The sequence below is a fragment of the Fukomys damarensis genome, unplaced genomic scaffold (genome assembly GCF_012274545.1).
Source record: "Fukomys damarensis isolate Sample0158 unplaced genomic scaffold, DMR_v1.0_HiC HiC_scaffold_22, whole genome shotgun sequence".
Taxonomy (NCBI): domain Eukaryota; kingdom Metazoa; phylum Chordata; class Mammalia; order Rodentia; family Bathyergidae; genus Fukomys; species Fukomys damarensis.
In genome coordinates, this window is record NW_022900934.1 from 16,889,449 (window position 1) to 16,903,293 (window position 13,845).

A 13,845-nucleotide genomic window follows, 5' to 3' on the forward strand; every position below is an offset into this window, starting at 1 on the left:
CTGGATCTGAATTCCAGGCCATGGTTTGCTGAAAGTACCCTGAGGTGGGTCATCAAGCTGATGTGGAGAGATGGCTAATTAAGTCCAAGAACACACAGCAAATCATTGTCAAAACTGGGGCCAGAATCCAAAGGCCTGGTCCCTAGGCTGGCTCCCCTGTATCACTGAGTATAAACCTCAGAGATCTCCAGGGCTCAGGGATAGCCAGAGGAGGCCTTAGGAGTCTAATTAGAACCCCTCTACTTGGGCCTGGGACAAATGGGCACAGGATAGGACCACAAGTCAAAGGACAATGAGCAGGAAAAGTGACCCAGAAGGAGAATAGCCGCACCATTTTTCATGCTCTTTGATGGAATTTTGGGGAGAAAGCCTTTCCTGAGCTCCTGGTAGTCCTTGCTCTGAGGCAAGCCTGTTGCCTCTCATTTATCTGCACAGTGACTCCCTGCATTAGGAAGCAGCCTGTCTTGACTCTTAGAGTAGAGGACATTATCAGTCAACTAAATTCCCCATAATCCTGTCTGGGTCCCCTGGCTCCAAACTCTGTGCCTTGTACTTAGGGAAAATTGCTTGTTGTTTTGAGAATCTTCTGATCTCTAGCTTTTAATGTTGGCTGTCCCTGTTATCATTTGGAATCACAGTTCTCACATTTGTAAAATGGAAAGAGGAGTAGTAAGTACAATGAATGGTCTTTTGGTGGATTAAACTGAGAAAATTTGTAGCATTGTGTTCAGCGCTCAGTGAAGTTCAGAGATTGTTGGAACAAATTAAAAAAAAAAAAAGGAAGGAAAGAAAGAGAAAAGGGGAGATAGAGGAAACCTTTTTTAAGAAAAAAAAAGAAAAAGAAAAAGAAAAATCACTGCTGCTTGGCCTGTTGGCCTGTCCTCACACTCTCAGAGGTGCCAGAAGCAGTCTCATCTTTAGTCCTTTCTGACTTGCAGTGTGTTGGACACGACAGCATTATTCTCTTCTGCTCTCAGCATTGTAGTGGAAAAAGCACTAATACGTTGAGAGCACCAGTTTGGAAAAATGTGTGTCATATGCACATACGTACACAGACACTAGAATACTCACATGATCACGAACAGGATACACATATGTGCCCAAGCACCTGCATACTTGCAGACTGACATGTACTCACTTTTACCTCACACACAAGTACTGTGGTGCACAAATGGAACATCCTAGGAGACTCAAAGGCAAGAGCAAAACCAGTCTTAAAATTCACCAGTCCTTGCTCTGATACTGCATGTAGAATTCTGTGGACAAAACACAACTTGTTTTCCAACATTGCTGGGCTTCAGATTTGATGGTTTATGCTTTCATTTATTAAAGTCATATTTTACAATCTTAAACTGACCATAGCTCTGTGATAAGCACAAATTTCATTGTTCTCATTACAGGGCTTTCTGATGCTGGGCCTTAACAGGGCCCCAGGTGAGAAAGTCCCTCCACAGCCCATTGCTCCATACCTGGCTCCTCTCAGGAAATCAGGTGCTGATTGAATGTCCATTAAGCCAGGTGTTTGGGATCACTGTCTTTATCTAGTGATGTTAATTCTACTTAATATTTTTAATGATTCTGAATTTTTCTTTCCGAAGATTAAAAAAAATTTTTTTATTCATTTCGCAGCCACCTACTTGCTATGTTCTGTATCACCTGCCTACATAAAATGACTGTTTATTCAGCCTTTATCTCTATGTAGACCCCTGAAATTAAGGGCTCATTTGACTTTGATCCAGCTGGATTGCAAACCCAGTCCCTTTCTCCGGAACCCCCCTGGCCTCCAGCATGCTGTAGTTATAGTAACTTCACTGACCGTTCAACACGGTTTATCAGAGTGAGAAGCCTCTCTCTCTCTCTTGTAACTCCACCCCATCTCCTCCCTTACTCTTTCCACCCACTGCTATAAACAACAAATCCTCTTCATTATTATATAGGCCTCCTTGGGCTGGAGTGGGAAAGAGCATCTCTTAATTTTGCTTTAAGTAATTCTTTCCCATGAAAATTTATGTGGTCTTCTTCCTAAGAGTTCTGATAAGGCCATATTTTTCTCTTTTAAGTGAATGTTTACAGTCTCTTGACATTTTTGTCATGTGTGTTCTCTGTTCAAGAAATACAAGATGATAAAATACCAGGTCCCTTAAATCACAGCCTGACATATCTACACTCTCCTCCTTCAGTGCACACAACACAACTTTCTGTGGTGCCACATGAACTTCTCTGAGCCTCTTTCTTCCTGGCTTTGCACAATTCCTCATTCACAGGGAGAGAGTGCTGCACCTTTATGTGGAATCCCATTTCCCCAGCACCTGCACCAGGAGGTCTCCCGTGAGCTTGCAAAGGTGGTCCTCATGCAGTTGACAGTAAGTCCACAGGGGAGCCTTGGGGTTGAAGAGTGTTCCTCACAAATCTGGGATACACAGCCCAGGTCTTCTAATGTGGTCCCTGGACCCAGGGTCTCTGCTTCCATGTACTGACATAGCCCCACTGAGGATCCATGGCCTATTTCCGTCCCCCACCACCTTTTCTCTGAGGATAGCCAACATTAAAGTGGTCTCCAGACTCTGCTCGTGCCCTTGTTCTTTCTCATTTCCTGACTCATTCCTCAGGGACCTTGGTTTGAGTTTCCTTTTGAGTGTGGTTGACCAAATCTAAGCATTCCGGCTGTCTTCTGAACTCCCAGTTAGGTGTTTTCATCTCCGAGGGTCCTGGCATCCTCCTATGCCTTTGTGGTATCTGCCCTCAGGAGATAGCGCTGGCCAGGTCATGGGCAAGGGGCTTCCTGTGTTCCAGATCCCTACACCCGTGCACAGTGACGGGGCAATCACCTCTACTCTGAGCTGCAGGTATCTTCTGGGGGGCACCTTCTGAGACTTTCCCGTGTCATTAAAAAAATTTGCATTCAAAGACAATTACCGTTCTACTTTATCTTTTGTGAATTACCTGCTGAAATCATTTTCCAGCTTTTCTTTTGGAGGGTTTATTCATTTTTTTTTAATTCTCAATAGTCCTTTGCACACAAAAAAGGATATATTCCTTTTAGCTGGCATATGTATTGCAAGCATTGTTCTTAGCTTGTCACTGACTTTCAATTTTGTTTCAGACTTTTGTTAATATACAAAGCATACTTTGACATCATAGTTATTAAGAAGGTATTGTGTATCTTGTGTATCTTTAAGAAATTGATTTTTAAGACTTTGTCATTATTTTTATTCTTTTTTTTTTTTTTTTTTTTTTTTTTTTTTTTTTTTTTTTTTTTTTTTTTTTTTTGTACCAGGGATTGAACTCAGGACCTTGTGCTTGCAAGGCAGGCATGGTGCCACTGAGCTAAATCCCTGGTAGATTTGACTAGAAAGTGTATAGACCCAATTTATATAATTTTCTTCTTTGAGAGATTTATTGAAGCTATACTGTGATCTAGTTTATGAACTTTTCTTTTTGTTTTATTTTTTGAGACAGGGTCTTGCTATATAGTTCAGACTGGCCTTTGAACTCACAGGGATCCTCCTGACTCAGCCTTTCAAGAGCTGGGATTACAGGTGTGCTATGATCTTTTCATAAATCCTTGATCATTTGAACAGAGGTTTCACTCTCTCTGATACATTATTCCTTATATTACATGTATTTTCACCATTTATATTATATATTAATAATATAACATTATACTAATTTTATATGATATATTTATTTATAAATATAGATGTTATCTTTACCTTTTCTGTTTGATTAGTCAGAATCTAAGACATGGGTTAAAGTCTTCAAATACTCTGTTTCTTCACTGTATTTTCCTTATAAGTTTCTTGACTAATGTATTTTTTTAAAAAGCGGTCATTTTGTCCACTTAGTGGATTTTACTTTTCTTATTGGTTGAAGGTCTACTTTGAAGCAGTCACATAATTTTTACAACAACTATTTTCCGTGTACTTGCCTTTCTGTATTATGTTCTTGTTAAACCTATTATTTTTAAGATTATTGAGCCATTCTGTTTTAGGTGTTTATGTTATGGCATACAATTAGACTCTGATTATTTAGACAGTCTGGGGGTTTGTCTCTATTTTAACTCCTTTATATTTATTGTCAAAACAGAATTATTTTTTCTTACTTTTGTCATTTTTTTTATTACACAGTCTGAATATGTCCATGCTATTTCTTTTTAAATGGATTGATTTTATATTGTATTATTTTACTTTACTTTTTTCCTATGGACTTTGATTTTGGTTTCCTTTGAGTTATTAAAAAATATAACTAGACGTGATTCTTTATAGAAAGGCTTTCTGTTGATTTTCCCTTCTGAGGAAGAGGCAGTTACCAGAATTTTATTTTTGCAAGCTTTCTCACATCCTGCGCACTTCTGTTTGTTAATTCTCTCTGAAGGACCCTGCTGTCTTAATAAACCACTCTGCTAGAATGATTGTCAGGCTAGAGCAGCTGCCCCGCTTTGTGTATTTCTCATACCCAATCCCTTCACATAGTTCCCAGGGAGCCACATGTTACTTTACTGATAGATCTTCTACCACCAAGGAAGCTGCCTCTTCACAGCCATTGCCACGGTCTTCAACAGTTTCCTGCTCATTTGTTCTAACTATTAGAGCTCTGAGTCCCACTGACAACACTGAGCTTTGAATCCACAGATCTGGACCACATAAGCCACAAAAAGATTCCACAGGGAAGTTTTCCTGGTGATTTCATCGTGTATCTTGCCATTAATCCGCAGGATTGGCTTAAACCGAGGAGAAAAAGAGTGAGGGAAAAGGTTTGTCTTGAATGCCATCAAGGTGGTAGAGAGATAAAAACTGTTAGTAGGTCGAACCACAACAGTGACACAGATATACGATTATTTTCAACCTACAAAAGGCACCTTCCTAAGGTCCGTCCTCATAGCAGAGCTGGGGCAGACTTAACAAATGCTGCTATTGTTAACTGAGTGTTAAGGCAAAGGAGGTCTCCGGATTGAAGGTAGAATAGTCTCAGATTTATGTGAAAAACCATGAGAATGAAACATCCTGAGCCCAAATAATGGGGAGATCCAAAAAGGGAGAAGTAATGAACACTGACAGTTGTAGAAGAGTGTTCAAACAGTGATAATTACAGTAGACATTTGAGAATATTCTATTGCCCTAATTAGAATATTAACTACTTTAATACAAAAGATTCTGCAGTGAGGTAGACACTGCAATTGTAGACAGAAACAGCCACAGAGCAGTAAGGTATCTTGCCCAAGGTCACACACCAGTAAGTGGCACAGCCACAACTCTAACTCAAGCCTTTTGATCCTGAGCTCAGGTATCACATCATCTGCCTTCTTAAAGCATGATAGAGTAGAAAAAATATTCATTGCTCTCCACACTTAGGATTATTGCTATGTCTGTCATGAAAACAGTTTCGGGAATGTGTTGGAGACAAAAATCCACATTCCTTGGCAGACTGAGGTTTTGTAGGAGGAAGTAAGGTAATGTTGGGAGTGAGTGCTGATTCACCTATTGAGAATTTGAAGTGTGATTGAAACACACCTGGCAGGTAATAGAGAAGAATGTACTACAAAGGGGTATTTTTCAAGAAAAGAAGCCCATGCATTTACATATGTCAAGGTCAAGGATGAAAGAGAGGGTTTGAAGATATAGGATAAAGAGAGAAAACTGAAAGAACCAAGAAGTTAGAAAATGCAGTGGGAAATCGGAGTCAAGAGTACTGGCATTTCCTGCAGAGAAAAGATTGTTGTTGGTGCGGATAAAGACTAGGTGGGGATTTAGCTCAGTGGTGCTGCTACCTGTCTCTCAAGCACAAGGTCCTGAGTTCAATCCCCAGTACCAAAAAGAAAAAAGATTACGTGGGTGAATACCACTTTAGAAATCAGCCCCTTGTCTTCTTTTCTTGCCTCCTGAAGATGTGATGTCTGCTGGAACTAGATGGGTGGATCATGAGAGGGGACACTTGTGTGAGGTACAGTAGTGGAGATGGCAGAATTGCAGTAGGCTCAGCAATGTTGGAATAAAGGTGTAAACGTATCGGGATGAATGCAGAAAATGGTATGGGTGTTAGCCAACAGGCTGGGGGAACTTGGGCTTGTGGAGTATAGGAAAGGTCAAGGTGTGTGGATAGACTCTCGAAGAGCAGAGGTCCAGATACCATATGAGTCCTAGAAGCAGATCAAAGAGAAGTGAGTTGGGATTGGACTGTGGAGTAGGAAATTATACCAAAGTGTGGAAAAGTGGAATTTCCAAGGTTTAGAATAGAAAAAGGTCAGGCTGAGGATACAGCTGTAGCAGGTTGGAGGTGAAGGTACTGATAATTAGGGAGATCAAGGATATTCCCCACAAAGCTATTCATATCCTCTATATGGAGACAGAGGGTGGGAGGGAAACTGCTAATTGAATGATGAAATCTTTAATAAGAAGTGAGGCTGGAGTCAGAGTGAAGAATTGAAAGAACTTATTGAGCTCTGTTCCTGGATACCAACAGGTAGGTTGTTGCTTATTTTTAAAAGGTGTTATTAAGAAACGCAGATTAAGTGTGTTACTTGGGAATGTAGAATCGAATCAGAGTGAATCCCCTTGGCTTACGCTGGTTTCCAAGGTAAGCATCTTTCTCATCCTTCAGAAGCAGGCTGAAGTGGTTCTTCTCCTGTGCCTCAGTTGAAACCACATTGAAAGAAGGGCAAATTGGGGTCCCCAGGCCAGGTTCAGCTTGCTTTTCCTGCGTCTGAGTGTTACTTCTGAAGTCCATTAAAAATGTCCCATGTGGCTGACTTCTGTCACTAGTCGCCAGAGTGTGATCTTTTTGCCTTGTTTTTAAAATCCAAGTCAGCTGTCAGGGCAGTGTGCCATCCTAACATAGGGATTCTTTGGTTGGTTCTAATGGGAAGCTGTAACATAAAAGGAACTGGGGGCTGGGCAGCCACCTAAAATGAATGCCTAAAACAGCTTCTGCAAAATTGACTCCTGCCCTGTGTGTTGCAGGTGATTTTTGAATCCGTCTCTTTGAAAGGTCATCCTGGCTGCATCGCTGTGGACGAGGTCCGGGTCCTTGCTCATCCGTGCAGTAAGTCTGTCCCCTTCCCCCAGCGCAGCCTTGCTCCATGCCAGACTGGATAGCGGGGAGGCTGCACCTCCCCTATTCATTCAGCTCACAACCATCTCTCACTCGCTCTCTCTTTTAATCCTTCAAAAATGCTTACATACCCAATGCAATCAGTCTTGAATAAATCCATAATTTTGCTGGCCTGTTCAACAGGCAACACCTCTAGGAATTTGCAGAGAGTGGCAAAACATCTTCGTTTGAATCTCTCTCCATTATTAAGGGAGTCTAAAGTCCTGATTGTTTATTAGTGGGATTCAGACCACTGAAGTGGAAGAATTAGAGGGCTTTGGATAGAATCTTGTGCAATTGTCTTTAAAAAAGAAATGACACCAAAACACTGAGAAAATTAGAGCACTGTTCACTCACAGGGAAAAGTACCCCAAAGCTATTAATTATTTAAAAAAATAATTTAAAATGTACTCATCAGCTTCCTTTAGGCAGAGAGATTTCTGTTCGTAGTACTTATGGTACCGTGTCAAGAACACTCAGAGGCAGCCCATCCTCCATATCCATCCACTTTCCCTTTGAAATTCCCTCTTTGTCATATTTAGAGACACTTGAATGTGTTTCCTTTTCCTTGCTGAATCAAAGAGAGCAAGTCCTGAGTGAAGGTGATTGTGATGACATCATTTCTAGAGACATTTGTTCCAGGGCTGCTCTGTAATCAGAGCTATATGCATGGGGATTGTGGCAGCTTGCAGAAAGGGTAGCTGGGATGCTAGCCCCAGAGTTTGTCAGTACTCTGCATTTTGGAATTTCTATTGGTTTCTAAGCAGTCATCTCGTTCCACATACCCTAGGAGAACTCTCTCCGCTCTCCTGATAGGACCACGGATTATAGGGTTAGTCGGCTTTTTGTTACTATAAAGAAGTACCAGAGGCAGGTTCAAGGCTGTGGCAGTGCACTTGGCTCAGATCTGGTGACAAGTTTGCTGGCAATGTCCTGGAGCAGTGTATAACATCACATGGAAAGAGACAGGGTGTGCATGTGTGTCTGTGTGGTCTCTGTCTCTCTTCTTATAAAGACAGCAGGATTTCATCATAAGTGCTTCACCCTAATGACCTTATTAAGCCTACTCACTTTCCAGAAATACCACCTCTAAACATCAGAGTTGGAATAAGTGGTCACTCACTTAATGCCAATGACTTTGGAGATTAAACTCTTGCTTAGGTTGAGAGTTCAAACATGCAGTTATGTTGTGGGCTATCGTGGTTTGCTGCTACTTCAAGAGACATCAAATGTACTCTCCTTAGGAGCCTTGTAATCCTTTCATATGGGTGCTGTTCTCCTTTCAGCCCCATCCATCTTGCTTTAGTTGAAATTACTCTTTCCACTTTACTGAAGTGAATTTGTCAGACCTGTGAACACCACATCTTTCCGTCTTCTGTGACTCATTGTCTTTGATACCTTCTCTGGAGGAATTTGAAATAAATTCCAAGTTCCAGACAATGCTTGTATTTTGGAGAGCTTCTTCCCAGAAACTCATCAATATCTCAGGGATACTGAAGTCTCCTAGCTTCTTCAGTATTCTGGCGTAAAGTCCATATTCTCTGGGTTACATCCTGTGCTTTTTAGACTTTCTTGGGTGGGTCCGTCCATTTAGTCGTGACTGTGAAATATCTCTTCTGAACCAGACTTCATATAAACAAGATGCTAGAGCCCCCCTGCAGCTATGCAGGGTTTACATAGTATACATGTACATGAATTCCCCTTATCAGGATTAAATACAGTATCACCCTTCCTGACATCTGTTAGCATCAGCTACCTATTGAAGAGTGATTTTTGACTTAAGAATAGACGACTGTCAGGAGATATCTGCTCTACCTGTGGTCCCTTTAACCATACGCTCATCCCTGCATGGCCCCCAGGTTTAGACAGACTCTTTGAAACAAGTCTCCTGTCTTCATCAGGCCCTGTACACAGTCGTCCTCATGGATCATCTACCTGAGTTCCTCATTCATACCTTTACACTGGAGGCTTGGCTTGGTCTTTCTAGTAGGTGATGCTTGACTCTTCCAAGCAGAATACAACATGACTTTCTCTCCTTGGATCCCGGAACTCTGTGCTCTAGTGGGAATTTTTACCTCTACCATACCACCCAATCTTGTTACTGTGTCTTATCCTATTCTAGTAAAAGCTCTATTTTAGCTTTAAGCACTGTCCATTGTTACCACGGCAGGAAAACACTCCATTCTTTCTGATAAGTCTCCCTGGGAGAGTGTTCTCTGGATGGCATTCGAATGCCTTTCTACCTCCAGTTTTGTGGCTCCTCTGGACTCTTCCTTTCATTGGTGCTCTGTGAATTTAGAATTCTTCTGACAACTGCTTCATCGTCCTGCTGAGGAGACACTCCAGTATGGATTGCATGGTTATAGAATCTCTGAGAGCTAGTTAGCCAGTGAATGGGCCATAAGATGTAATTCACAAAGACATGGCTCTGGCTTTACTCCTACATAATGTGTTTTGCTGAGTTCACCCTCAGTTCTTTGATGGTTTAAGAACAAGTTTTCCAGAAACCACAATGTGGGCTCCCTGCAAGAGTGGCTAGAATTAGAAAAATCCCACTTAATTACATGTGGAAATTTTGGCAGCATATGCAGTTATCTAGTGTGTATTCAGAGCCCACGGATCATGGGGAGTTGAGTAGGGCCGAATAAAAGCCCTTTCCCAAGGAGCAGTGCTCAATCCATACCTAGCCCATGAGTTTTTACATCTTTGCTTTCAACAAGTAGATTATTGAGTGTGTGCTATGTATTCAAGAACAGTTCTGGGCAGTGCTTACTTAGGACAGACAAGTTAGGTCCTTGTGCTCATGTGTTTACTTAGCAAACTGGCAGTAGGAAGAAAGGCACTAATCAAGTAACTCATATTCAATAAGTAGTTCATCATTTCAGATAGTGGTAAGTACTGTGATGATGAAGAAGATGAGTAACTAAGATTGGAGAATTCCTTAGGGAGAGTGGTCAGGGAAGATATCTTTGAAATGGCCTTGAGCTGAGACTGGAATCATAGGAAGGAGCTTTCTGTGAAATAGCTTGGGGACTGGAGTGTCTCAGCCAGAGGAGACAGACCTAAAGGGTCCTGGGTGGGAGTCATTCAGCGCTGTCGGTGTGCACTGAACAGACGGAACAGAGGAAAAAGTGGTCCAAGTAAACCTGGGGACTGACCACTCAGGCCTCTGTGCCTCATAAACACTCCAGATACTAATCTAAGTGTAGAGAAGCAGTGCTGGGGATCAGTAGGACATCGGTTAGTTGTTTGGTGGGAATGAGTTGAAGGCCCATAGGGAAGGTTGGGAGATGTGTGAGGAGGAACCTTCTGGAGCCATGCAGGAGATGGTGGGACCGGGACTAAGGTGATAGCGTAGAGTTAGTGCCAGGTGATGAGTGTGGAGTTAGTGCTAGGAACTATTCTAGGTTTATGGGATTGTGGCCTCTATTCATTATCTTTTCTCTTGAGTTTCCACTGAAGTGAAAGGGAGTGACAATAAAACGAGTAATGAGATAATTATATGATATACAACAAATGGTGAATGACTTTGTTAGGACTGCCATGACAAAATACCATACGCTGGGTGGTTTAAGCAATCAAAGCATATTTTCTTAAAGTTCTCGAGGCTAGAAGTGCAAGGTCAGGGTATGGATGAATTTGGTTTCTCCCGAGTCCTCTCTCCCTGGCTTGCAGATGTTCACCTTCTCACTGTGTCCTCACATAGTCTTTCCTCTGTGTGTGGCCCTTGGTGTCTCTCTGTAAGAAATTTCCTTTTCTTATAAGCACACAGTCAGATTAGATCAGGGCCCACCCAGTGGCCTCATTAGAACTTAATCACTTTGTTTAAGTTTCCAAATATAGACACATCCTAAAGCACTGGGGATCAGGGCTTTAGCATGTGAATTTGGCAGGGGACACAATTTAACCCATAACAGATGGTAGACAGTGCTACGAAGAAATATAAAATAGAAATAGCAAGTGGTGGCTGGATTATAGATGCCTATAGGGACTATAGCTAACTGGTCCTGTTTGATGAGTTGGATTGGGAGACTGAAGATGCTTCCAGATCTTTGGCTTAAGGAAGGTGGTGGTGTAGGTCTGTGGAGAGCTGAGTGTGTGTGTGCTGCCTCCCGAAGTGCTGATTATGGGCCTGGGGGGCTGCTCGTGAGAGAAAATGTCATGCAATATGTAGTAGCTGTGATCTGTCCTTTATAGTGGAAGTATTTTCCCCAGCCCCCAGCCTTAGAGTTATTGTTTTTAATGCATTTTCTTTAGTTGCTCCGGTTTTTCATTCTCCAATTCATTCTTCAGTCTGTCCTTCAAAACATGTTTTGCCTTAATATATGACCAGAGTTTATCAAGAAGTGATTCCAGTAATTATTCCAAAGGTTTTGTGGGTGCATGAATGCCTGATTTGCAAGTTGTGTCTTGTATCAATCAGAACTGAAGTGACGACTTTACACGCTTTCCCGAAAGCTTCCAAAGCAGTGACTGACAGCCAGGAGTAATACTTATAGGGAGTTATTTTGTCTTAAAACCCGAAATCTCTCATGTATATTTTATAGCCCATTTAACATTTTTTTTGTTATTCCAAAAGTATTTTAGCCAATAGTTCCCATCGCTGCCGTTTTTCGGTGTTAGCCATTAGCAGGGCCTCTGCAGTTATAACTGTGTGCGATAAATGTCAGCACGATTTTCCACTCGGTTTCAAAGTTTCTAACTCCTAAGTTGACTTTTAGAATTTTTTAAATCATTTTTTCCCATCACAACCTTGAGGACCATGTGCCTGAGCCCACAGAGCATCTACAGCATGTTTCTAATGTATGTACTGAGCTTTATCTTCAATTGTGTGGCTTCCTACTGAGCTCTGTCAGGTTTAAAAGAGCGAGATAAAGGGCACAATAATATGTCTTCAGATGCTGCACTGACATCTGCAGGAGTTTAAATGTCACCAGCGGCAAGGCATTTTTGCCCCAAATGCACAGCTAGCTTTCTCTTAACCCCACTCTGTGGGACCCCATTTTTGGGGAAGCCACGTTTCAGAAGGGAGGAAGTGGGGGATGCTTAAAGCCACAGCTGATATCTGGCCTGGGTACGGAGGTCAGCTGTGTTTGGCTGAAGGTTGGTGAGAGCTGAAGCTGGTGGAATAATTTCTCTTCCAGAGCTGAAGAGGCTGGAGCTGGGATTGGGGGAGAAATAATGGAGAAAGTGTATGGCTGAAGAGGAGAGTGGAGTAGGGGAGAGGAGAAAGGGGTAAAAGAGGTTAGGAGCTCACAGAAGAGGGGCACACAGGTCTGGAACACGAGGAGGATCCCCAGAGAGAGGAATCTGCCATGAGGCATAGAGGAGTGAGAGACAGAGGGGAGAATGCCGAGCCAGAAGAGGTGGTTGAGATCATTTCCTAGGGCTTAAGGCTTACATTCACTCTCTCCCTAGGGTGTGGTGCACGGAGGGATGGGGGTATCACTGAACGGATGGGACCAGACAAAGCCAGGATAGCCAGCGGAAATTGTTCCATGTGACTTATGTAAGAGAGATATGTCAGGAACCACGAACAAATAGAGCCCGCCTGCTGATGTGTTTTGTTAAATTTGTGTGATGTTTAAAAAAAAAATCAATCATGATTTTAGATTGAGAGATTTCACATAAAATTTGGATTTCTCTTGAGAAACCCTGAGGAAAACACTCTCGCATTCCCTCCCTCCCTCCCTCTCCTGGTTTTCAGTAGCAGCTGCTCCCTTTCTGTGGGGGGCGAGGTCTCTGCCGTCCTCCCAGACACCCGTTCCCTCTTTGTTGCCCTCCCAATGCTGAGGCTGGGTACAGATCCCAGATATAATTGTGCTTGCATCACTGTTTTTCTTACATAGAGAAGTCTTTATTTTACTCATGTCTCTAGCACAAGTGGGAAAAGGAAAGATGGGGGCAAGGAGGTGGGGGTTTTGTGTTTGATTTACAACAGAACCACTTTATTAATTTACATAACTGTCTGGTTCTTGTAGGTGCACAGATTTGACATCTCTGCTATAAATTATCAGTGATTCCCCAGAATAGTAACACCAGAGGCCATTAAACATCTAAATTCTGAGTCAAGAAGGGAGGGAGGAGAGGGATGGAGGATGAAAGAATCAAGACAAAAGTCTGTTGCCGAGAAAGGAGAAGTGGGGAGGAGAGGAACCAGAAGCAAGCTGGGGACATTGATCTGGAGAAGATCTGTCTCTAATTGCACATATCCCAGAGCTGAATTATTTGTCCAGTGTCACAAAGGGTAGGGGAAGAGCATCTCTTTGTAAAACCTCACCCAAAGATTCCCAGCACTGTAGTCAATATTCTTTATACCCCTCTGCTGTGGGGTGTATGCAGCCCTCCAAACCTGTGGCAAAAACTGACCTACAAGGTTCACTCTATTCCCTCCCGAAGAATTGACTTGAGCTGATAGTTCCAAAAATGACTTCACAGAATTATACAGGAGAGGCCAAAGAAAACAATTTCAGGCAATCAAAGCAGCATGACATTTGTCAGGTTGGCTAGATGCAGGAATCTTAAACTCTGAGGAGTCCACCAAGAGTGGTCTTTCCTGGGCCTTGGACCCTGGATGCCAGTCTAGCCACAGGGTCTGGAAGGTAGAATGTGGGGTCATCATTAGTTTAAACGATGAGCTGTCATCATTAGTTTAAAAACCAGCAGAAGGTATCTATTTTCTCCCAGCAAGTGTGCATGATCACACTGAGGTCCTTGTTTTTTTTTTTTTTTTTTTCTGAAACCTAAATGGTGACACAG

The 13,845-nt window shown here is 42.3% G+C and overlaps 1 protein-coding gene across 8 annotated transcripts in view; it reads left to right on the forward strand.

Moving 5' to 3' along the window:
• The window catches only part of Ptprt (protein tyrosine phosphatase receptor type T), an 810,280-nt gene that overhangs the window by 122,392 nt on the left and 674,043 nt on the right, over positions 1–13,845 (forward strand). For all 8 annotated transcript variants that reach the window (XM_033767165.1, XM_010631417.3, XM_033767166.1 and 5 more), the window contains exon 4: positions 6,957–7,038. In XM_033767165.1, the coding sequence (XP_033623056.1) occupies positions 6,957–7,038 (82 nt within the window). The remainder of the gene's footprint in view (positions 1–6,956; positions 7,039–13,845) is intronic.